General features: G+C 49.4%; 1 protein-coding gene across 1 annotated transcript; it reads right to left on the bottom strand.

Annotated features, from left to right (window-relative positions):
* Nucleotides 1-575: 575 nt before the first annotated feature.
* LOC109272457 (lipopolysaccharide-binding protein-like) lies at nucleotides 576-25,210 on the bottom strand. The gene is made up of 15 exons (XM_019458520.2): nucleotides 25,026-25,210; nucleotides 23,235-23,349; nucleotides 21,988-22,116; nucleotides 18,526-18,681; nucleotides 17,626-17,689; nucleotides 13,592-13,655; nucleotides 12,869-12,960; nucleotides 12,182-12,358; nucleotides 10,780-10,839; nucleotides 8,630-8,797; nucleotides 7,285-7,352; nucleotides 6,453-6,495; nucleotides 4,148-4,211; nucleotides 2,535-2,611; nucleotides 576-947 (listed from the first exon to the last, which is right to left on the bottom strand). Exons 1-15 carry the CDS (start codon nucleotides 25,147-25,149, stop codon nucleotides 903-905), a joined length of 1,446 nt encoding a protein of 481 aa, XP_019314065.2. The 5' UTR covers nucleotides 25,150-25,210; the 3' UTR covers nucleotides 576-902.
* Between the last annotated feature and the right edge of the window lie 513 nt (nucleotides 25,211-25,723).

Here is a 25,723-nt window from a genome sequence, read left to right on the forward strand (position 1 = left end):
TATCAAACGAGCGTTCTGATTCCCAGTCCCCGGGGGCCCAACTACATAACTTGGAAATGACTCTTTAGTAAGTCTGATCAAGGGCTGGTTGTTCAGTGATTAGAAATCATGGCCTCTTCCTCCAGGCTGGGGGCTCGTAAACAACAGTTGGATGAGCTTTTTATGGGGGTCGGACCGAAAACCTAGAGGGATCCATTTCTTCCTAATTTACACCCATTTCAGTGGGGAGAACAGCGGGAGGCTGAGGGTTTGCTCTGGGAGACCCAGCGGCTCCCTCGGCTGCAGCAGGCAGGAAGTGAGGACGGGAGCACATATTGAGGTGCGCCCATGAGCTGCCCAAGCACGGTGATAGACAAAGTGCCTTACAGACCGGGTGTCACTACCAGGTCCAGGGCTGGGTGGGGAGCAGAACCCCTTGTTTCCTCATTGAACTTCCCATAGTAGCAGCCAGTGAGAAAGGGGAATGTGGTCGGGGTTGAGCCTTGCAGAACATGGATGGGGCTGACCATCCAAAGACCCCTCAGTCAAAAGATGGTGGGTGGTAGGGAGGTTCAGCGAGAGTACCAAGTGGTTCCTTCATTGAACCATTCAATAAATATTTATTGAGGACCTACTACGTGCCAGGCACAAGGACCTGATGGTGTCTGCCCTTAAAGATAGTATAGGCCAGTGGGGGAAGATGGTCCAATCTTGGGGGGAAAGTGAAGTCCAGAGTCCGAGAAGGTGTGGGTGCACCTGCTGAAGAGGAGCGGTGTGGGGGCCGGGGCCAGGCAGACCTCTCCCCCAGATCTGAGAACGGAAAAATCTTCATCTTCTCAGAATCTCCGGGAATATGCTGCACATCGGAAAAGCAACTTGCCGATCTAGCTGTGGCCTCCAAGCCCCCGTCTCTCTCCTTGCCCTCAAACTCTCATGTACTGGACATTGGCACCTAGGAACAGGAAGTCCTAGGAGAGACAAGACAGGACAAGATGGTAAAAGCATCCTCTACTCCGAAAAGATGTATCTCCACTTAAAGGGAGGCCCACGTCTGGGGAAACACAAGCTCTGGCAGAAACAGGTCAGTGCATAAATCGCGAACGTACCTCCATCCCCAAGGTCTCCATAAAGCACAGCTTTTGCCAGCCACCTTCTCTAAGGTGGCAATTTATCTGTCATTTCCCAAGCTGCTGCTTCCTGGCAGGCCTCATAAATGTCCTTTGTGTCACCTAAATTTTCTCTCCTTCGTGAATAACACAAAATTGTCCGCGGCTGGGATTTACTCTCCTACCTCCTGGTAACTTTCCATCACCCGAAGGGGCGGGAACTCTGAACTCCAGGCGAAGTCCAATTCTCTCCCACAGTGATCCATCCCATGCCTTTGGAGGTCAAACAAATGACCTCAAAATTCTAATGAGCATGATAGTGTAGAATAAATCTTCTGATGATTTCCCACGTGCCATCCTGAGGCCAGCTGTGTGAATTGTCAGTTTTGACTTCAATAACGAGCTGTCTGACTCCTTGTAATCACTCAGCAGGAGTTGGATGTTGAGCATCTCTGGGCCCAAAAGGACTTTGGATATTTGTTTTTCCAAATATAGCAGTTGGTCAGTGTCTCAGTGTCCCTGACCACTCTGCTGCCCTTCACTCCCTTGAGTGACTGTTATTTGCTGGATATTGACGATGGACCAGATGCGATCTGGCATCTCCTTTACTGCTCACAGGGCTGCCGACCCAGTTGTCCCACCTTGCAGATGCTATTCTAGAAAGATAGCCTGAACCGTGGGCACAGACAGACCAGAACATGCTTGGACAGCATAGTGAAGAGGAGAGTGAACAATCAGACGTGTTCCTTGGTATTGAAATCGTTCAGTAGGTTATGGTCTCTGATGGCCAGAACGGTATTTAACGTTGGAGCGCCAAGGACTAGTTTGCAACAACAACAAAAAAGAAAAACAGCAAAGAAAGAAAAAGGGTCTGGGCACCAGGAGTGCAACTATCCCAAACAAACGAACGAACGCATTTTAGAAATACCTAGAGGGGCGCCTGGGTGGCTCAGTCGGTTAAGCGGCCGACTTCGGCTCAGGTCATGATCTCGCGGTCCGCGAGTAACTGTAGGGGTGGGGGGGTGGGGTATGGGGTGATGGTCTATGAGCGGGAGCACATCAAACCTATGTTAATAATAACGTTCCTCCACTTAAGAATTTAGAAGAAATGTTCAAAGCTTACAAATGGCTTTCATAACCTGGGCTGTTGCCATGGCAGTGTTTTCAAAATGAGCCGGTCTTGAAGTTCCCCATGGTGGGAGGGGGTGGGAGGCAGTGGGGGCAACAGACCGTGTCAAATGCCTCTTGCCCCGGTAGGGGTGCCACCTCTGAAGGACACGTCGATCACTGCATGGCATCTAGCCATGCCCGGGGCATCCCTCCCCAATCCAGGCCTTCTGAGCTGTAAGGCTGGGCTGGCTCCGACCCCACTGAGCTATGGCCCCTGAACTTGGAAAACTAATCAACCCTCTGCCCCAAATCCTCAAAAGCCCACCTGAGCCCACTGACCTTGTGGATCTCGAGAACAGGGTCATAGAGCTGAATGTGCTTCAGCAGAGGGAGGGGGAAGCCTTCTGCCAACTTCTCTGGAGGTTGAGGCATAACATTGAGAGAGATTTGTTAATAAACAACAATTATAAGGTAAGTTCCTCTCTGCCAACTCTATACATGGTGTATTCCCATTTAGTTATCACCAAAGATTATGAGGTAGATAAGACTATTATTTCCATTTCACCGATAAGGAAATTGAGGGGCAGAGTCGCCAAGGAACCTGTGTGAGGTCAGAAACTGGCAGAGCTGGAATGTCAACCCAGGAAGGCTGCTACAGGAGCCTGAAGTACCAGCCACGGTGCCGTATGGGAGGAGTGGCCCAGATGGGGCAGCACACGCTCATGCTAAGCTAGTGGGCACCTGCTCTTTGCCCTCTGCCCCTGTCCTGCCCTCTGTCGCAGCCAAATGAAGCAGGTCCTTGTGGAAACAGTGTTTAGGGCTTTGAAAGGGCGGGCCTACGCCGGCGACTCCATCTTGTTCTGTGTCCTTCACCTTGACCACACCTCCTCCCCTTGAGCCACCCCCTCCCCCACCTGCCTAACAGAACTCGGACCCTTCCCCAGCCAATCGGCTGAGGCCATAGCCATTACCTCACCAACTGCCCTTAGGGGAGTTGGTGCTCCCCTTGAGCAACCCCCTCTCCCACCTGCCCAACAGAACTTGGACCCTTCCCCAGCCAATCGGCTGAGGCCATAGCTATTACCTCACCAACTGCCCCTAGGCCCCAATAAAACCTTTGGGCTTTGGAAACTCGCTCTCTCCCTGGTATCTCACCGCTGCATCGGTGCAGGTAGGGGATTGAGCTCGAGCTAGCTCAAATAAAGGCTCTTTTGCTTTTACATTGGACTCGGCTCCCTGGCGGTATTTGGGGATCATGAATTCTGGGCATAACATTTGGGGGCTCGTCCGGGATCCCCAAGACCCCCAAGGGACCCCTGACCCAGAGAGCCTGACTGGCCACGGTTAGTGTCTGTCTGTTTATTCTGTCTTTTCTGTGTGAGCTCATTTAATTCTGGTAGTGCCTGACACGGTCTAAGTGGATGCACTGGAGGACCACGGGCCGGGAGTTTTGGAAGACGTTCCAATTCTCCCTTCTGGAGGGACATGGAATCCCCTCATCGGTTTTGGAGGGACGTGGAATCCCCTCAAAGGTCACGAATTCCGGGCATAACAGGCTTTATGCTTTATTTTCTGAGTAGGGAGTTGGTAACTGACTGGGAAATTCAGAGATGGGCCGCCTCGTGCCCTCTGTATTAACTTCGTCCTCTGTCCTTTGCCTGCCATTTCGGGGTGTAGGGGGCACTTCTGTGGGCCCTCCTTCTCTCTCAGAAGGAGGTTTCCTGTGCTCCAAAGAGCTGCCTCAGTGTCCAAATTTCGCTAGAGCCTTGGAGGGAGATGAGGCCACCTCCAACAGGCCCATCTCACAGACGGGCTGCTGAAGCTCAGAGGAGAAATGACTAATCCAAGGTCACTCAACCTGCAGGAGAGCCCTGTTTCCCATCTCCAAGTCCAGCTCCTTTCCCCCCAAAGAGTATTGTCCTTGATTTGGAAAAATCCATAGTGATTCTTACCGTTGACCTGAGGGTAGAGGGTGTTGAGAATGTGGTAGTTGAGCAGTGCCTCCAACAGCTCCACCTGGTGGAGAACAGGAGAGATACAACTGTGACCACACGCGCCATTTTGCCTGGGCTCAGCTAATTCTCTACGTGCTGCCATGGCAAAAAAGACGGAAAAAAAGCAAACTTCAGATAGATGGTTACATCATGCTATTTTATGAGATAAAACTATTTTGAGATGCACATTTACGTGCGTGCAGAGGGATAGAAACATTTGAAGGATTACACACCCAACTGTCCTTCCTCAGAAAGAACATCAGGGTTTGGCTTAGCCTTATCTTTTTTTTTTTTTTTTTAATTTTTTTTTAACGTTTATTAGTTTTGAGACAGAGAGAGACAGAGCATGAACGGGGGAGGGTCACAGAGAGAGGGAGACACAGAATCTGAAACAGGCTCCAGGCTCTGAGCTGTCAGCACAGAGCCCGACGCGGGGCTTGAACCCACGGACCGTGAGATCATGACCTGAGCCGAAGTTGGACGCTTAACCGACTGAGCCACCCAGGCGCCCCTAGCCTTATCTTTAGTATTAATTTTCTTCTTCTTCTTCTTTTTTTTTTACAATTTAATTTTTCCTTCAAAGAATGTTTTCCTGAATGAATTTTTTTTTGGAAAAAATTTCAAAACGAAAGTTATGAAACCCAACTTTTAACATTCACCATGCGCCCAGTATAGGGCTCAGAGCATGACGTATACATCTGATTCAATCTTCACAATAACCCTTTGAAGTTGATATTACTGCCCCCATTTCACAGACAGGAAAACCGAGACCCACAGAATGAAAGTGACTTTCAGAAACTGAGCAGCAGGGGCCACATTTGAACCTGAATTTATCTGATTCTATTATTCTTGCTTTCTACATCCTCTGTTCTGGTAAGATGACTTTTTGTGAATCTTTACATTTGACTGTTCACCTCATAGAACATTTTTAATTTTTTTAATGTTTATTTATTTTTGAGAGAGAGGGAGAGGGAGAGAGAGAAACAGAGCATGAGCGGGGGAGGAGCAGAGAGCGAGGGAGACAGAATGAGAAGCAGGCTCCAGGCTCTGAGCTGTCACCACAGAGCCCAACGCGGGGCTCCAACCCATGAACCATGAGATCATGACCTGAGCCAGAGTTGGTCGCTTAACCGACTGCATCACCCAGGCGCCCCACCTCATGGAACACTTTTTCATGCCACGCACAGAGGCAATATTAGCGTGTCATTATTCCCTTCCTCCTTTGTTACGGAAAGAGGTCATTGTTTGGGGTCCTTGGGGGTAGCATCTCTCCCCACAGTTTATGTGCTTGTTTCTACTTGGTAAGTTCGTAAGGGAAGGTCTGGGCAGCAGAGGGCAGGGGGTGGTTGGCCAGAGGGGCCAGTGAGGGCGGGATGGTGTTTGCAAGTTAAAGTCTATCCATCTCCTGCTTGGCCTGAGGAGGAACTGCCGTCCTCCTGTCTTCCCTCTTGTCAAAGACTTTTCCCTGATTACTTCTTCCCATACTGATGTTCCCACAGTCTTTCTTCCTTCAATATGGGGCCATCCATTTCACTGTCTGTTCCTCCTTGTGGAATCACCTCTTGGGTTAGCCTGCCCCACAATCCATTCCTCTGGTTTTAATAACGGAGCTCTTATTTTCCCCTGGGGACCCCCTCCTTTCCAGGCTCAGTCCGTACGGTTTGAGACCCCACATCCTGGCCCCAGGAGTCCAGATGAAACCCATGTTTGGTCAATCGGCCTTGTCCAATTTTTAACCACAGTGAGTGTCTAAAGAACGGCCACGTGATTCAGATTAATCCAATGAGAGCTAGCACCCGATATCTTATCTTGTATTGGGATGTAACTGCTCCTTGGCCCTATGTTTCACGTCTTCGAGAACTTCTACCCTTTTCTAGGGCAGAAAGCAGATCTTCTAATTTTTCTGTTTTCTTTTTTTTTATATTTAAAAAATTTTATTTATTTATTTATTTATTTATTTATTTATTTATTTTTGAGACAGAGAGAGACAGAGCATGAGCAGGGGAGGGGCAGAGAGAGAGGGAGACACAGAATCTGATACAGGCTCCAGGCTCTGAGAGTCAGCACAGAGCCCGACGCGGGGCTCAAACTCATGGACCGTGAGATCATGACCTGAGCTGAAGTCGACACTCAACCGACTGAGCCACCCAGGCGCCCCTAATTCTTCCCTTTTCTACTAATGGGTGCCATAGCATTGCTTAGTAAATGCATGAAATTCACTAATACCTTAAACATTTCATCAATAAAAACAATAAGAACTTACATTGAATACTCCAACTTTAGATTCTTTCAGTTCCACTTGTACCCTGTAACAAATCCGAGAAGATTCAGAGATGTGGTCATTATGCCCATGGGAATTTCCACTCAAGTGATGTGGGGTCCCCAGAAAGGAGGCACTGGCTTGAGAAGACACAGAGCCAAGGACAGGGTAAGGATGGGACTGAAAAAGATGATTAAATAACAAAACCCCCTTATTGTGATACCCCCTTATCGTGAAGGCTTGCAGAGGGGAGATGGGTCGTGTAGAGGAACTCAATCTTTATCTGATATTAGAAAGTCAACAGAGCTGATGTTTGAAATTCACAGGCTAAACAAAAGCAGTATTAGTTAATTCTTTACTATTACTTTTTTAATGTTTATTCGTTTTTGAGAGAGAGAGAGAGAGAGATGGAGTGTGAGCAGGGGAGGGGCAGAGAGAGATACACACAGAATCTGAAGCAGGCTCCCGGCTCTGAGCTGTCAGCACAGAGTTGGACGTGGGGCTCAAACGCACAAACCACAGATCATGACCTGAGTCGAAGCTGGGCGCTCAACCAACTGAGCCACCCAGGCGCCCCATTTTTTTAAAAAAATTTTTTCAAAAATTCTTTAGAAATTTGGAAGTAATGGGGATTAGGTGGGAAGGAAGTTTATGGAGGCAGGACCCATGGGGCAACAACTCATGTAAAATTTAAGTTTCCTTCCCTAGTCGTGGGCCCCAACGTTGAGAGGAGGCTCTGCTCACAGCCCCATCCCCAGCTACAGAGAATCAGCTAGAGGGTCCAGATGGACGAAGCCTAGTTGAGTGTCCCCATGTGAGCGGGAGGCTGACTTACTTTCCTGGCTTCAGGGCCCCAGTGATCTTGCTGGTGTTGAAGGTCAACGTGGCAGACACATTGGTAGCCTGGGAATTCCAGTAGAAGAAAACAGGTTTTTATATGAGAAAGGTTGTCCCCTATGGGAAGGGTACCTATTAGTACCAACTGTTTCCTTTAAACAAACAGCTGAGCAAGTTACAGCAGGAACTTGTCCACTAGACTGTAGGCTCCTAGAAGGCTCATCACAGGTACTCCATAAATGTTTGAACTTGGACTTGAACATTTTTTACTTGAAACTGCTGACTATGAACGCGTTTAAACTGTGAACAGACTACCGCGAAACGGTGTAGGGTGCCTGTCCCTGGATATCTCTAAAGGGATCGCTTTTAGCTATCTCAGGGCTAAGAATCAGCCCTAGTGGTGACAGTAATAAAAAATAATAATGATAAAATTTTGTTTTAGTTTACAATATGTACAATAGATTAAATGTACAATCCATTAAACAACAAATTTGATAACTGTAACAATAATATCAAACTGCAGATACAGCATCCAGAAGCAATTACCCTGCCAGAAATCGGTGTGGTTGAGTTTCAGATCTGAAACAAGAGAGCAAAGTTCTCCATCCGGTGGGCAGGAACCCAAAAGGACTCAGAATCCCTTCTCTCTTGGACGGGAGAAAGGAGAGACCACTCTCAATATTTAACTCAGCGGGACTTTAATATAGGGAATTGGTTATCAAGAAGCCAAAAAAAAAAAAAAAAAAGTTAGAGGGGTGACTCAGAGACTACCAAAGGCAGAAAGCTGCTTCTACCCCAGGACTAGAAGAACCGAAGGAGGAATTAGGGTTAGGAAAGCCACCGCCGAGGAGAAATAGTCAATGCCTGAGTCTCTGTCCAGAATCGAAAGAGGAAGAAATATTCTGGCTTCTTCCTTCCTCCCACCTGTAGCCTCTTGATGGTACATTCCATTGGCTGACCTCGCCTGAAACCAGCGTTCAAGGGCGCCTGGGAAATGTCATCTTCAGGGGTCAGATATAGATGCAGAGTAAACAGGTCAAAGACCCCCTCCACTTTCCTTCTAACAATAGCCCAGTCTCACTTGGTGGGAGACACATACATTAAACAAATAAACCTGCCAACAACTATATAAGTATCTTTATAATTGCTATGCAATTATAATAATAGGGTGCTTTAAGGAAAAAAAATGACAGGGGCCTAAGGTGGGTCAAGGGTAAGGGGTAATCAAGAAAGTTCTCTCTGAGGAAGTGAGATTTGAGATCTGAAGGAATTAACCAGGTGGTGAGTAGGGGGAAGAGCATTCAGAAAAAGGGAACAGCATTTGCAAAGGCTTTGCACCTTACCACACCAAGCCTGAACACAGGCTCCCTGACGGAGCTGGGCAGGAGCACAAAGCCTTCAATCTCCATCTGGGGGGTCAAGGACAGATTCCCAGGGCTGAGGTTCAGGAATGGGGCTGAGGCCATTGTTCCCTGGAGCTCCAAGTTCATGTTGGGGTACAGTCTGGCTAACTGCGGGGACAGAATGAGGAGATTATGCCAAGAGAAGGAAATATGCAAGTTTGCCAAGGGTGCCCCAAAGGGAGTCAGATAAAGCTGAGAATGCTTTTTGATTGATTTTATTTTCACAAAATAATGCTCTGTTCTTCTTTCTCTTAATGGGTCACCTGGAGATCTTTCCCATCATCAGACATCTGGAGTCTGCATCACGTATCTGGTGGCTGCACTGGGTCCATTGTGCGTGGGTCTGTAACTGATCTAACCACAGTGAAAAGCAGGTGGTTTCCAAGGCTTCGCCATGATAACGATCACCCTTGTGTGTACCTTTGGCTATTTTGGGGAGGTGGGTGGAAGATGCTCCTAGAAGTGGAATTGCTGAGTCAAAGGGCAGGGATATTTTTCAAGCTCTTGACAGGTATTGTCAAACTGTCCTCCAGAAAGGTCGGGCCAATTTTCTCATGCCCCATCCCTCCTGGGGCGTGAGGTGAGAGACCTATTGCGTCTCGGGCCCTCCCTGCACTCGGGGAAACTGTGCACGCGGAGACCAGACCCGCCCCCCCCCCCCCCCCACCGCCGTCCGTTTTTGAAATATGACCAGACTAGATGGCACAGTTTCACCAGTGCTCACGGTTTGCTGTTTAACTGGAATTTAATTGGGGGGCAAGACTTGTTCCTTTTTAGGGGAAAGAACAACAGTCCCTGTGAGTCTTTTTTGTTATGCAAATATAAAACCTGCATCCTACAGTAAAAGGGAGATATTTAGAAGGTTGGGGAGGTAAAAGGCTTTACTGAGAAGCTGGGCTGAGTTGCGTCTGCCACGTCGTCGAGGCTGATGTAAGCAGGAAGTGCGAGGGGAAGAGTTTGCTCCTCTTTCTAGGGCTAAAAGGAGGTTGGAGCCACCGAGGGCTCTCCAAATCTGACAACTTGGTAGCCTGATAAGCGGTTCCGGAGCTCAAGGGAGAGAAGGAGCCTATGGGGGGCACCTTATGGAAGGATGCGACCCAGGCACTGCAGGACCTTAAGTTTAAAAACTTTCCCGTTATAACCCCCTCAGCCACCTGCAAGGCTTCTCCAAGGCCTGTTCAACACTCCTGACTGTCTGAGCTGTGTCCTGCGGGGGGCTGGGAAGGTGGGGGAGAGGACAGGTGGATTGCTGTCGGGTTAGATGAGATGCCATGCACAGTGAGGTTTAGCCCCACGGTGACAGAGTTGCGAGGATAGTCCCTGCAGCACTGATGTAGCGATGAGGGCAAACAACCCCCCGGGTCCCTCAGGGGAGACGGGTTAAGCTACAGAAGTCCACCGGATGGCAGGCTGGATACCCAATGGAAACAAGAGTGAGGAAGCTCCTTATCTACCTCGACGGAATGATCTCCCAGGCCAGTAAGGCGAAAAAGGAAGGTACAAAATCACGTGTGTGGTATGTTTCTGTTTGTGTAAAAAAATGGAAAAGACTCACGGCGTTTGTTTGGATCCACACGGAACATCCCCAGAAGGATATATACTGGGGGTGGGCACTGGGGGGTTCGGGGCCAGGAGCAGATGGGAAAATTTTCCACTCTAGAACCTTTTATGTGTTTTGAATGTGGAGCTATGAGAATTTAGTGTGGTTATAAACAAATTTCTTATTTACTGTTAGGGTGCCTGGTCCCTCACGTGCCCGCTGTAATTATTAATGTCATTAATAATGATGGTATTATTAATGATGGTATTAATTAGGGTGCATTTGGCAGGACGTGTTGGCATTCTTTGGGATTCTCAGGTACCATCGGTAAAAGACCGGGCCACCTGTGGCCCCACGAGACATGGGGCTCTGGCGTCTGTCGTTTGGGCTTTGGAGAGAAGCCCCCAAGCCTCCAGAACGAAGCACCGCCCCCGCTGGGGGCTTCACTGCTGGCCTTGGTCAGCTGAGGGTAGCACCGAGGTTTTAAAGAGAACCCCCCGGAGGCTAGTGAGCCTGGCCTGCACCTGCCCAGGGCTGAGAGAAGGCTTACCCGGGGTGCAAAGGGGCGGAAGGACTTGGTGGTCAGCCGGATGGTAGAGCCAGAAGGAACCTGCAGCAAAGAGACACGGTTTTAGGGTACTCCCGCTGGAGCTGAAGGTGTAAGAATAAGGAGGTGTGGCGGGGGGGGGGGAAGATGTTCAAGACAGTAGCTTCTTGACTGCCTGTGTTACTATGGCAACAGTCGCCAGGGTCCCGGCCGCTGTCCTTAGGACACAGGCGACATGCTGTGTCCTGAGTGAGGTTGCGATCTGCAGTCACAAAGACTGTAGTAGGTATAGTTCCCGGCTTTGTTACTGTGTGGTCTCAGGCCATTCCCTTCACCTCTCTGAGCCTCAACTTCCTCATCTGTAGCATGGGGATAATAGTAGTCCCTGCTTATCAGGTCATTGTGAGGGCTAAATGGGACAGTGTGAACAACGCACCTAGCCCAAGGCCCAGCACGTAACTATTGTAAAACACAGCTATTCTGATCCGATCCACTAAAAAAAAGGGACTGCACCACAGGCAGGGTGGGTTACTCAAATGTGATAACAGAAGTAAAAGGCCTGTGTGCATGTGTGAGAAATCAACGAAAAGACAAAAAGCCACTCCCTCCACCCGCCACACGGCCCCCATCTGTCATCAGAGCCGGCTGGACCTTCCAAGCCGGCCCGCACTCTGTGCTTCCCGCATGATCCCGACGCTGTTCACGAGGCCTCAGCTTTACAAAAAGCGACGAGAAATAATTTTCTGAGACCCAGAAATACTAAAGAAACTTAAGAATTATTAAAGATGTCATCCATGGTAAAATTTAAGACTCCTGACAAAAAAATCCCATTTAAGACAAGTATTTTAAAGGTAAGTCCTAGGAAGACTTTGCCTTTCTTTCTACCATGAATCACTAGATCATGGACCTTTTTCACTTTGGCTACAAGGAAGCTCCCAGAGAGATTTTTTATTAAAAAAAAATCAACTTAGGGGCATAGTGTTTTCTTTAATTGTACTTTACTTGTAACTTGGTCTTAATTTCCTATTCCATGTAATTATATGCATTTATCGGGGTATTTATTATCCTGCCTCATTTACTAAATTTTTTTCATTTTTTTTTTAAACCTCCGCAACCAAGCATGAGAGAAAATATGAATTAGAGCAACAGGTCTAGACTGGGGCAAAAGTAAAACACAGACAAGGAAGCCACAGTCTTTCACAGTTCTAAGGGAGAAAGAATTTTGATTTGAGCTTTCTGGTGGCCAAAGAGAAAAGGGAAATTGTGCCAATTTGTATATTTCCTTGTCTTAATCTTTTTTCACGACAGCTTCCCATTTCACTGATGTAAATGGGGTAGAAAGGAAAGAAGGAAGAAGGACAGGTTACACTGTCACTCGTGAGTGCTATTCTGCCACCACCCTCACCATGTCATCTGTGATGGAGAAGTTCAGATGCCCTGCCTCGTGATAAACCCGACTGGCTGTGTTGAAGACATAATCAGAGATGGCAAAGTAGACCATTCGGTTGTGCTCCTCAGGAAGACTCATGACAGGAGCAAGGAAGGTGACTGGGGAATAGCGATCGCGGTTAAAAATTTCACCCTGGAAAGAGAAATAGGATGCATTTGAACTTTTCAAAGTCCGTCTCAGAGCTGGACAGCTGAGCTAGGCAATCGCTCGCATAGACTGATGCAGGGGCACTGGCGAGAGTCACTGCCTGAAACTCTACCACGAAAGGCGTTTTCCTAAGGGTCCAGAATCCCTTAATGACAAGCTCCCCAGCTTTGGCATATTAACCCATAGTACCCTCTACACCGCCGTCTACACCACCTAGCCGGGTTCTGATTGACCTCACCTGCATGGTGGTCAAGATGAAGGAAGGGAAGAGCGTGGGTTTCAAGGTCTAAGGGTTGTAAGATGCCTGTTGGAACTCTGGCTCTTGAAACCCTCCCCATCACTCCATATCGCCCTGCCCTCAACACAGTGGGCACCGCTGGAGAGATGGGGCCAGATCTGAAGCCGGAGAGACAGGAGGCCCCGAGTGAGGGCCGGCCCTGAGGGCATGCCACCCTGGGGCCCAGCCCACCCCAGCCCCTCCTCTGGGCCTCTCACCTTAAACATCACGTCCAGCATTTGGGCTGTTGCCCGAGGGGCTTCCGTTAAACTGTAATCGATGCCAGCGAAACTGTCGATCTCTGTTGTGACTGTGAACCAGGAGAGGGGCGGAATCAGGAGCCAGGTGGTGGGGGATCTGATTGACCCACACCCTTGTAACTTTCTTCACGGCTCCCTGCCCCTCTGCCCCCAGACCTTCTACGCAGCCCAGCCCCACAGCAAGGAGCTGCTTCTCCAAGAAAGAGATGGCATGGTTCTATTGTCCCACTGGTGGATTAGCCATGAAGAGGGTAGTATGCTCAGCCTGGGGCCCGAATGGGTTCCAGGGTTACACACACACACACACACACATACACACGCGCGTACGCGCGCGCGGGGGAGGGGCAGAAGGCGAGACTCCCAAGCAGGCTCCATCCTCAGCACAGAGCCGGATGCGGGGCTCAATCCCATGACCCTGAGATCATGACCTAAGCCAAAATCAAGAGTCAGACACTCAACCAACTGAGCCACCCAGGCGCCCCTGCGTGTGTATATTTATATTTGCATATATACAAAAGAAAATCTCTGAGAGGATACACCCTAAACAGAGGTTACCTCTTGGGAGAAAACTGGGGGAGAAAAGGGGACTTAAAATGATTACTTACCACGTTTCTGTCCCGTTTAATGTTTTATGAGGTATGTATATGCGCGAGTATCCCAGGGACGGGTGGGATGGCCTACCTGGCAGAGTTTGGAGATACGGCTGTAGGTCAGAGGCCACCGATTTCTGGATCCTTTCGCAAATCTGCAAAACACGCGAGGAGAAGCCTGAGCGGGTCCCCCGGCTTTGGTCTGCCATCGTGCTAATCGCTTTAGTCACGGCCTTTCACGTATTTGCTCATTGACCAACGATTCTACAAAAATGTATCAGTGCTTACCATGTGCCGTGCGTCAGGAAACAGAAACGATCAAAAACATGTAGGTCCCATGTGGACCTCAATAGGGTCCAACTGGATCTTTCAAAGTTGTTCCCGGGGTTGGACATCTGAGCTGGGTGGTCAGTGACCCAGCCTGGTGAGGGGACGTCAGCCGGAGGCACTCCCTGAAATACTACCACGAAAGATACTTTCCTTTGGGAGGCGTTGGCCTCCCAGAATTTAGAATCGAATAGCAGAACTAGACCGTCAGGAGCACTAACCACACAGATAGCTGCATAATTAGTAGATACTTCACTCGACAAGTTGGATGGACTGGTCAGTATTCTGTTTCCCCTTTGCTGAGCGGCATGGTTTTCAAGAAAAGGGAACGTATGTTCCCAAGCCAGTTTGCCATACTTGCTCTTGTAATCGCTCTAATTATTTATTATGTAAACCCACGAAATGTGGCTGAGAAATCCAAAGATAAATGCCTTGGAAAGGTGAGCTGCTTAAAGAAAATGCTAAGAGAACCAAGAGACGTTCTTGGTGTGAACAGGAAAAAGCTTAGGAGGAAAAAAAGTCATCAAAATCTAGAAGGATTCTGCACTGGGATTGCTTTGCAAAGGTCTTCAAATTCTCATTGTGGTTAGAGAAATCTGAGCCGGAACTTGGGGCAGATCAATGTTTTATGCAAGAAAGACGAAGTCCATTGTCAATCAATCAAGAGACTATTTTCATTTTGTTTGTTTGTTTTAATGTTTTACTCGGTGTTTTGAGAGAGAGAAAACGTGAGCGGGGGAGAGGCAGAGAGAGAGGAGGACAGAGGATCCGAAGCGAGCTCTGTGCTGACAGCTCGGAGCCCGGAGCCTGTTTCGGATTCTGTGTCTCCCTCTCTCTGACCCTCCCCCGTTCATGCTCTGTCTCTCTCTGTCTCAAAGATAAATAAACATTAAAAAAAAATAAAAAAAAAAAGAAGGATCCACGCATATAGGAAGGAGAGGAACATGGCGGGGTGGGCTCTGAGAGCATGGGGTGGGGCCCTGGCTTTGTGTGGGGGTTGCAGGTGCCTTCCTTTAAGAGGTGACATTTTAAGGGAAGGCTAAAGGGTGAGCAGACATAAATCAGGCACAAGGTTGTGGGGAAGGAACTACGCTGGGGGCAGAGCAGGCAAGAGGTGAGATCGTAGCCTCCCTTCGTAGCTGGCTCAGTTTGGGGAGAGGAGCTTGGCATCAGGTTGCTGCTAAAGAGCAAAGAAAGGTGTGGTGAACAATAGTCATGGTTGATTTCACATGAACAAGGAAATGCTGCTGGCCTCACTGGAGCCTGTCCCCTTCTTGTTTTTCCTTCAGACAAAGGCCCATCCGATCTTCCTAAAGGCCCCCCTGGATGCCCCACCCCCCGGAGGGGACCTGCACGATGCGGGGAGCGAAGGCCCTTGGGCCCTCAGGCCCAGACCTGTAGTAGGGCCTCCCAGGGAGGCGGGGTAAAGGTGTAGTACGTGAGCTGAGCAAACCTGGGTTCAAATCCTGTTCGGTCCCCCCGCTGGCTGTGTGACCTTTGAAGAATCTTTCCCTGCTTTCGAGTCCTCACACACAGGATCCAGTGACAAGGCCAATCCCTGCTTCCCAGGGATTTTGGGGGGACTAGGGGAATGAGACAGTACGTATATACGGCCCAGAGAGCAAACATGTAGTAAGTGCCTATTATTTAAAAAAAAAATTTTTTTTTAGCGTTTATTTAATTTTGAGACAGAGAGAGACAGAGCATGAACGGGGGAGGGTCAGAGAGAGGGAGACACAGAATCTGAAACAGGCTCCAGGCTCTGAGCTGTCAGCACAGGGCCCGACGCGGGGCTCGAACTCACGGACCGCGAGATCATCACCTGAGCCGAAGTCGGCCGCTTAACCGAGTCACTCAAGCGCCCCAGTAAGTGCTTATTCTTAACCCTGTTGGTCAGATACCATATCCCTTCCTGAGTGAGGAATTTGAAAGGTCCTGTATCAGGCTCTTAGCCTTCCTGGAAGAAGGAGATTTCTGAAGACCCATAAAGGTCAGGGTCAGGTGAGATCTCCATCTTTCACGAGACACCCAGCCCCTGTGAGGCCTTTGGTACAAGATGCTCCATGTTCTAGGAAGTTCTAAACCCAACCTAGCTCCTCACTAGCAAGGTGACCACCGGGCAAGTTATTCCACCTCTCAGAGCCTCTTCTATCAAATGTAGAAAACAGCACCTTCTTCAAAGGTTGTGGTTGAGACTCAATGGCATATCAATGGTTCAGTGCTTAGCACACTACTTCTGGCCAAACCACAGGCTCAATAAATAGCTGCCATTGCTATAAATAAGAATAATTAGGGGCGCTTGTGTGGCTCAGTCAGTTAAGCGTCTTCAGCTCAGGTCATGATCTCACAGTTTGTGAGTTCGAGCCCCGCGTCGGGCTCTGTGCTGACAGCTCGGAGCCTGGAGCCTGCTTCGGATTCTGTGTCTCCCTCTGTCTCTGCCCCTCCCCCACTCATGCTCTGTCTCTGTCTCTCTCTCTCTCTCTCTCTCTCTCTCAAAAATGAATAAATGTTTAAAAAAATTTTAAAAAAGAATAATTATACAGTGATATATTCGGCTCACATTAATTATATTAACTGATCAAAACAATAATTAATAAATTACCATGACAATTATTATATCAACGCTACTTGTAACGTATTACTATATTATATAATATACTAGTCATTATTTGCACCCACACTGCGGAAGAATACTGTGTCCTATTCAGAAAGCCATGGCATCGTGGAAATGGGGCGCACAATAAGGAGGTTAGCATATGTCCCCAGCTCACCTACACCCCAGGGCTCCAGAAAAAGGAAAGGAACAGAATCCAGGTTGCCATTCCCATCTGTGGGGTCTGTCTGCTATTCCCACTTAAACCAGCAGGGGACACTCAAAACAACACCAGGGGCACCTGTATGGCTCAGTTGGTTAAATGGCCAACTCTTGATTTCGGCTCAGGGCATGATCTCATAGTTCGTGGGTTCGAGGTCGCATCGGGCTCCTCACTGACAATGCAGAACCTGCCTAAGATTCTCTGTCCCTGTCTCTCTCTGCCCCTCCTGTGCTCTCCTTCTTTCAAAATAAATAAGTAAACTTATAAAACAAGACCAGACGTTGGACCAAGTGGAGTGTGTGTGTGTGTGTGTGTGTGTGTGTGTGTGTGTGTGTGTTTCCTCTTTCTTCCTTCATTACTTTCTCCCTTCTCAAGCACAATCGTAGCTACAGACACAGCTCCACATTCATAATACCTCAGGAATGGGATTTTGGGGATGAAATGAGTGTCTAACGTGAAACCTCTTTGTTTTAGCCAGAGGTTTCAAAATTTGGAGATTTCACGTAATTTTTTTTTTTAAATGGGAAAAACCGACCCTCTGTGGCTGCCTTCCCGTCCAAGGCAGGGGCTCATGAACACCCGGTTCTCACGTTCCCCAAGTTTCCTGCCTGCTGTCTGCAGGCACCTAAGTGTTAATTTCCTTTTTGGCCTTGTGGTGTGCAGGGCAGTGAGGGGGCGGGGGGAGCACGCCCTGAACAAGTTCAAGCAGAGAGAAGGGGAGGAGTCTGTTCGGTCCCTGCTGTTTTACCATTGGCTGAACTTCTTACCATTCTCTGCCTGACCACACCCACTTGGAGTCCAGAGACCCACATTTTGCCCCAGCCTGACTGCACACTGGCTCCAAGTGATTTGTCCTTTCTGGGCCTTGGGCTTAAGTATGTCTGGGCCAGCCCTCCTGACCATCTAGGACCAGAAGTCGGTGAGGAATTACACCTCACCCTTGCATGGCACGGCGGGATACCAGCCGCGTGGACATTCCTACCTTGTTTTCCAACGCTTTGCGTAACTTGGACTCAATCTGGTTGTCGAAGAGATTCAACAGCCACCTGGGGAGAGGAGCACAAAGGATGGTCAGCTGTGTTCCGCCGAATGCAGGGGCAGTGAGGCAGCAGAGGGGCCAGGCCAGTCTCCAGTGGAGCCCTCTCAACCCGTCTTGGTGCCCTGCTGTGTGACAGAATTCTGGACAGGATGAAAATCCAGAGTCCCCAGCTCCCAGTACGTTCACTGATTCAGCGCATCTGGTCTCCCAGCCCCCTGCTGCACCCCGATCAGGCTCAGTAGATTTGGAGGAGAGGCTTGAGAATCCATATATTTCTTATTTTTAAATTTTTTTTTCAACGTTTTTTATTTATTTTTTTTGGGACAGAGAGAGACACAGAGCATGAACGGGGGAGGGGCAGAGAGAGAGGGAGACACAGAATCGGAAACAGGCTCCAGGCTCCGAGCCGTCAGCCCAGAGCCTGACGCGGGGCTCGAACTCACGGACCGCGAGATCGTGACCTGGCTGAAGTCGGACGCTTAACCGACTGCGCCACCCAGGCGCCCCGAGAATCCATATATTTCTAAACAAGGAAACTGAGACTCAAAGAGATGTACTCAAGCACTTGTATATTGTCCGCACCCTCTCCTTTGGCCAAAGGCCCTTGTGTTCTTCCAATGATCAGATTTCACTCCCTTGATGGTGGTCCCCACCAGCATTCCTGGCTTGAAACTACCTCTGTTCATCTCAGCAGGGTCCTCCAAGGAATGACCTCTAAGTGCCTGTGATGTGCCTGTGTATGACGCCTGGACACTTATGCTTATCAGAAGCCAGGCTTCGGGCTGGGTGGATCTCGGGCCGCACCCAGGGATCAAGTTGGCCAGGGTCCCGATGGTGACCTACCCCAAATCTCCCGACACGTCCACCTCCACATCTTGAATGTGGCTGCTGCAGCTGGTGGCACTGACAGTGGGCCTCCCAGAGAGCTCTCTGCCCAGGAGAAGGTTGACTGAAATGGTAATGCCCTTGACCTCCACATCAAGGGAGCCGTGTAGTTTCCTGGAGGAAATGAGAGAAGCAGTCATTGATTCCTAGACTAAGATCAGCCACCATCTGGGGGGAAAATAGGAAGCTCAATTCTTACCCCAAAATAAATGGAGCTGGATCAAAACTTTAATTACAAAAATTATTACCAAGTAAAGATTTATTACAAATAAGACCACAAATGATCAGGAAGAAAGACTGGGTCTAGTTATTTATGGGAAAGAGTGGGCAAAAGCCTTTCTAGGTAGGATCCAAGTCTCAAAAGCCATAAAGGAAATGGTTAATAAACTGGCCAGCATAGAAAATTAAAACTTCAGTGAACAAAAAACCTTCCGTATTCAAAGTAAAAAAAAAAAAAAATCTCATGGTGAGCCAGCCGAAGAGCTAATTTCCGTAACATATGAGCTAATTTCCTTAATACACAAAGAACAGGCTTATACAAATTAATAAGGAAAGGACAAAACAACCCAAGAGAAGAAAAAAGGGATCAAAGATATCAAACAGGAAGTTCAATTGCAAATAAGCATATGAAAAGTTATTAAAAATGAAAATAAAATGATGCCAGTTTTTACCTATCAGATTGGTGAACGTTCTTGAAGCTTGTGAAGGTAACGGGTAAACAGAAGTCCCAGACACCGTGGTTGGGAGAGCATATCTGGAACATAGACTGGTGGGATCCAACCTAACACACGCATCTTTGGCCTAGAGATTTTGTTTCTAGAACTTTACTCTGTGGCTCTTCCTGCCAAGTTATATGCGTGGGGCAGCTCACAGAAGCATCATGGGTAATAGCAGAAGGTGATGAACAATCTAAATGTCAACTGGTGGGGCACAGGTTCAACAAGCCGTGGGCATCTATGCCCTGCGGCCTTTAAAAAGAATGAGGGCTAATGTGGTCTGTCTATACAATGAAATAGTACTCATCAATAAAAAGGAAGAAAGCACTGGGACGCCTGGGGAGCTCAGTCGGTTGAGCGTCCAACTTCGGCTCAGATCATGATCTCGCGGTCCATGGGTTGGAGCCCCGTGTCGGGCTCTGTGCTGACAGCTCAGAGCCTGGAGCCTGCTTTGGGTTCTGTGTCTCCCTCTCTCTCTGCCCCTCCACCTCGTGTGCTATCTCTCTCTCTCAAAAGTAAAAAAAAAAAAAAAAACATTTAAAAAATTTTTAAAAAGGAATAAAGCACTGACTCATGCTATGTTGTGGACAAACCTCAAAAACATGATGATAATATATGCCAGATACAAAATGTCCCATGTCGATATCATTCCAATTGTATGAAATGTCCCCAGTAGGCAAACCATAGAGATCTAGTGCAGATTGGTGGTTGCCTGGGGCTGGGGGAGGAGGCAATGGGCCGTGACTGCTTAATGGGTCTGGAGTTTATCTCGTGGGGGGATGAAAACGTTCTGGAACTAGATGGAGGTGGTGGTGGCAGAACATTGGGAATGTACCACATGTCACTGGATTGTTCACTTTAAAATGGTTACTTTTATGCTATGTGAATTTCACCTCAAAAAATATTACATTAAAAAAGGTTAAAAAAAAAAGAATGAGGTAAATTTTCATATGCTCACACAGAAAGATCTTTGAGATCTTTAACTGAAGAAAGCCAGGACAGAAGAGCACAGCTTGATTCCTTTCAGGGAAGTGAATAAATATGTGACTTGTCTACTGAGCATCTTTCTAAAGCCCTGCTGTCCAATAGAAATATAATGTGAGTCCCGTAGGTAATTAAAACATTTCTAGGAGCCACGTTTAAAAAGGCAAAATGAAAGAGGTAAAATTAATTTTAACAGCATATATTACCATTTCAACATATAGCAACATAAAAATCATTAATGGGATTTCTTATGTTCTTTCTTGTACCGAATCCTCAAATCTGGTGTTTCCCACTTACAGCAGATCTCAACTGGTACCAGCCGTTTTTCTTTTCTTCTTCTTCTTCTTTTTTAAAAGTTTATTTATTTATTTTGAGAGACAGAGAGTGCGAGTGGGGGTGGGGCGGAGAGAGAGGGAGACAGAGAATCCCAAGCAGCCTCCTGGCCAGCGCAGAGCCCGGTGCGGGGCTCGAACTCACGAAACTGTGAGATCATGACCTGAGCCAAAACCAAGAGTCAGACGCCCAACCGACAGAACTACCCAGGCGCCCTTGGCTGTTTTTCAGGTACTCAGGAAAGACACGTGGCTAGAAGCTACCATATTGGACAGCGCAGGTCCAAAGTATCAATACAGTCAGGTCACCCAGAAGAGACTGGTCCACCTTCCTGTTATGGGCTGAATTGTGTGTCCCCACCCCAAATTCAAATGTTGAAGGCTTGAATCCCAGGACCTCGGAATGTGACTACATTTGAGACAGAGCCTTTGAAGAGGTGATGATATTAAAATGAAGCCATTAGGGGGATGCTTGACTGATTCAGTCCGTGGAGCGTGCAGCTCTTGATCTAAGGGTTGTGAGTTCCAGCCCCATGTTGGGTGTAGAGTTTACTTAAAAAAATAAACTTAAAAAAAAAATGAGGCCATTAGGGTGGGCCCGAATCCGATGTGACTGGTACGCTCATAGGAAAAGCACACACTGAAAAGAGGACACAGAGGGACACCCGGGGTGCCTGCACACAGAGGGACCACCATGTGAGGACACAGCCAGAGGGTCACCATCTGCAAGCTAAGGAGAGAGGCCCCGGGAGAAAGTAGGCCTGCTGACACCTTGATCTTGGACTTCCGGCCTCCAGAAGGCTTGTTTAAGCCACCTAGTCTGTGCTATTTCATTATGGCAGCCCAAGTAGACTCATCTACCTTCCATCCAAGGACCTTGGAGGTCGGAGAACAGTTCAAAGAGCCAGAGATTTTGTGCCCCTGGGAGCTGCCCTTGACCAACAGCAAATAAGGAAGAAGGGGTCGTAATGGCTGAGTTGGGGTAACTCAGAGGTTTGCTCTGCCTGCATGGCTTCCAGAAGTCCCCAGGAGGGCTGAACTCCCATCAGCTGCCAGGCCGACTTCCTTCCCTCCCTGCCTCCCTTCTCCACCCCCACGGAGGCTTCCTTCAGTCATTTCCCAGGTAAAGTACTTGCACTTGAATTCTTGCCTTGGGGTCTGCTCCTGGGGAAAGCAAACCGAAAAGAAACAGCATTCTCTCATTCAGCTCTCCCATAACCCCACCAGGAAAGCTTAAGTCTTAACCAAGAGCCAGGGTTCAGGCCCCTGTGGGCTCCTTTCATCTACCGAGTGGCCTTTCTGATGAGCCGGGAATACCTTGGGCTCAAGAAGGATGGGAGAAAGACCAAGGCCAAGGTCCCAAGAGCCTTGGGGCAGAGTCTACTTACACGAAAGATTTGCGCACCCTCCATTCGCTCTGGACTCTGATGAAGGAGTCAGAGATGGTGAAACTCAGGCCCTGGCCGGGAAGGGGTGTCAGAGTGGAGCCAGGCAGCTCACAGCTGTGGATCTGCAGGCTGAGGAGAGAGAGGCACGGAGTGCCATGTCAGCCCCAGCTTGGGTCCCTCCTCAGCAGGGCTCTTGCTATGACCTCCACCACCCCCTACCCCCACCCCACGGGGACTTGGCGGGCAGAGCCTGCTTCAGGCAGGCGTGTGGCTCCCCCTGACTGTGTGGCCATGCTAAGCGCGTTCCATCCATTATGTCACTTAGGCCTCTCAAAGGGGACAGCACTGTCCTCGTTCCCTTGTTACAGAGGGGGAAATAGAACCTCTTGAAAGGGCCGCACTTGCCCAAAGTCACGCAGCTGGGATCAGAGCCCATGAATCTCGTGGTCCTGGGTAGGATCTGGAATTGGGCCCACAGGCACACCCCTTTGCGTTTTGCAGCTCCCTTGACAGATCCGGGTTGAGGGATCAGATCCAGGGAAGGCTGGGGCCAGCCTCAAGAAAAGACACAGAGTGCTGGGAGAAGCAAACCAAGACGACACATATCGTGGGGCCGTCAGTGGGAAAACAATGGTCATTTCATTTTATTTGCCCGGCACATAGTAGGTGCTCAATAAATGTTTGCTGATGGACTGAATAAAAGAAAGAAAGAATGAAGCCATCAGTGGTAGCGGGCAGGGAGGGGGTGATGAGCTGTGACTGGATTGCCCCCCTCCATTGGCTGTGCCTCAATAAGCATTTCATGCCCTTTTTTGGCATCAGCTGCTCATGTCTAACGATCCTCTGAAGGCTCAGTTCCAATGCCGGCTCGTCTGGGAAGCCTTCCTTGACTCCCCCGGATGTACAACCCTCAGCTCTAAGAGCTGGGCTACTGTCTTTAAAGTTTAAGGTCTATCTTCCCTTCCAGACTACATCCAGGGGCCAGACTGGAGCCTAGATTATCACAGTGTCATCCCCATTTTACAGATAAGGGAACTGAGGCTCAGGTCACACAACTGGTGGGTCTTCTTTGATATTTATTGGATGAATGAATGAATGGGGGAACCCAACTCCTCCCCAGGACCTCCCTCTGAATGCTGCAGTGAACTCTCCCACTGCTGCCCCAGGGAGGTCCTGGGGTTCTCCTTCCCCTGCTGACCCCCACCCCTCCCCACCCTCTCAGGGCCCCTGCAGAAGGAAGGTCCCACCTATGGAACTCGTAGTGCCCACGGCCGAAGGGCTTGATCTTGAAGTCCCCGGTGAAGTCAGGCAGCCTGATTCTGAGCAGTTCCTCCCGCAGGGTCACCAATCCCTCGCGGGCCACTGTGGACAGGAAAAAGCTATGAGTCAGCCTGGCCTGCCTGCCTGCCTCCCCTCTAAACCCTTCAGTGGCTCCCGCCTGCTCTAGGGAGACAGGCCGACTTCCTTATAAGTATTAATGACAGTTACGGAATCTTGAGCCCCTGTTGCGTACCATGTGACTTCAGGAAACAGGCGCATCACCCCGTTTCACGTGGTGCTGTTATGTGGGTGCCCAGCTGATGGGTGAGGAAACTGTCTTTGTCAGCAACCCCACCAGGGGAGGAGTGCTGTGGGTGTGGGTGGGTGGTCCTCTGTCCTGGCCTTCCCGGCATCTAGCCTGTGCTAGATGTAAAGACTTAAGGACGGAATCCCGGCATTGAGGTCTTTCTAGCTGGCTGACCTTGAGCAAGCCTTCAGCCTTCACTTTCTCCATGGCAATGGTAACAGAACTCTCTTCTCGGGGCTGGCATGAGGATTACAGGAGACCCTTGCAGAGCAAAGAGGGGCCGGGGGCAGATAACAAGCACTCCTAGCTTGGGGTGTGGTGCACATAGTAGGTGCTCAGGAAAGGCCCTGGAGCAGCAAAGCAGGGTTTATGTTCTAAAAATATGGAAAGGACCAAAATGTCCAACTCTAGACGATTGGCTTAAGTAAACATGATACATTCACACAGCGGAAAGGAACCAAAGGCAAATTTTGCCTGACTTAGGGTTTCAAAACACACAGCATTTACCAGGCCCCTTTGTTCGGGTACACGAGGGACCCAGGGTTCTGTCCTCAAGGACGGCATGTGTGCACAGAGGACCAGGGGTCTTCCCTTTTTCCAGCTGTACTCCTGTCTCTAGTGAGTGCGTGTGCCGGGCCTTCTGCCAGAACGCTACCCCTCGTCCCTGGTTAATTCCCACTCACCTTTTGTGCCTCCCCTAACCTCCTCCAAGAAGCCTTCCCTGATTTCCTTTTCTCGTCTCCCAACAGCCCTGCCTGAGGGAACATTATCACCCCATTTAACAGAAAAGGCAATTGAGGCTCCATGGATGTGAGGACAGCCGTGCGGTGACTGTGGGGACTGGTGTATAAATACCTCAGCACCCTGGCCCTTGGATGGGTTAATTTTGACGCTTGGCTTCAGCAAAGCAGTCCTACTTCTCACTCTTTTAAGAGTGAGCTATGACATAGATACAAGGCATTGCCGGGTAATTCTTAAATGTTCGTATACGCGTGTAACCACCACCCAGAGCACATTCCCAGCACCCGGCGGGCTCCCTCCCGTCCCCTCTGGGTCACTGTCTTTCTCTGGCGGCAACCGCCATTCTGACTTCTGGATTTAAGACAGAGGTTTCCAAGCTCTACCAAGAACTTTCCAGGGGACTTGTCCCAGTCACCTCTCCTGTCCTTACACACCTCTCCTGTCCCCCGGCTGCCTTCCCTTTCTCATCTCATGTTCCCACTCTCCTGTGCTGTTTCCTGGCATCCTCCCCCAAATCAACTGCTTGCTCTAAATCCTTATCCCTGTTGGCTAGTGGGGAGACCCCTGGCTCAGACAAATAACGCGCCCGAGTGGCACAGCAGGTGGGTGACAAGGCCTGACCTCGGCTCGCCGCCCCGAGGGAGAGCACCCCGTTGGTGTCCTCCACCGTTCCCAGAGCAGCCTGGTGCCCAGCGGGTCCCCAGTCCAGCCAACAGCCACAGCTTCTTACCATACTCTAGTCCCTTGTCAGTGATCCTGGCGACCAGGCCGGGGTTGGCACCCAGGGGCTCAGGGGAGGATGTAAGCAGCAACCTCAGCAGTAGAGAGGGCAGGGCCCCGGCCAAGGCCCTCATCCTGGATTCCCAGTGGAGTGGCCCAGGCCGGGTCCGGCTCCCATATACCAGGAGGGCTGGGGCAGGGGTGGCTCCCGAGTGGGGGCGGGTTCCTGGGATCCGGTTCGGGGCAACGGGAATGGGAGGTACAGAGACTGGAACTGGCTTGCAACATTGCTGGGGTCATGGGTCATGCTTAGAAGGTGGTTGCTGCTGTCCCGGGTCAGAGGGTGGGTTGGCCTGACCCTGGGTGACAATCTCCGTCCACCCTTCCCACAAAAAGACCCCACATGCATTGCTAGGAAAGCCCGATGTTACAGACTAGGAAACCGAGGCTCAGACAGGCCACGTCCGTCCCTCAAGGTCACACACCTGACAGGTAGCAGAGCTGGGAGTCCGAGCCAGGTTGGGCACCACCCAAATTCTTTCCTCTTGTTTTAAATAAACAGGGTTGAGTATGAAGAAATCTTTCCCCCACGCCCCCATGGAAAAATGGGTTTTCTCAAACCTTGCTGGTGGTAAAATTTTCTGGAAGGCAACTTGGCAAATCTCTAAACACTTGCATTCCCGGTAACCCGCAGTTCCACCTCCGGAA

Source organism: Panthera pardus, unplaced genomic scaffold (assembly GCF_024362965.1).
Source record: "Panthera pardus isolate Hobbes unplaced genomic scaffold, ASM2436296v1 HiC_scaffold_25, whole genome shotgun sequence".
Lineage (NCBI taxonomy): Eukaryota > Metazoa > Chordata > Mammalia > Carnivora > Felidae > Panthera > Panthera pardus.

Excerpts from the sequence above, each read along its gene's own strand:
- LOC109272457 (XM_019458520.2), bottom strand. The coding sequence starts at position 25,149 with ATGAGGGCCTTGGCCGGGGCCCTGCCCTCTCTACTGCTGAGGTTGCTG. Across the intron at positions 18,682-21,987 it reads AGGGTGCGCAAATCTTTCGT|GAAACTACACGGCTCCCTTG; the intron begins GTAAGTAGACTC and ends CATTTCCTCCAG. Across the intron at positions 12,359-12,868 it reads TGCTGGACGTGATGTTTAAG|GGTGAAATTTTTAACCGCGA; the intron begins GTGAGAGGCCCA and ends TTCTCTTTCCAG.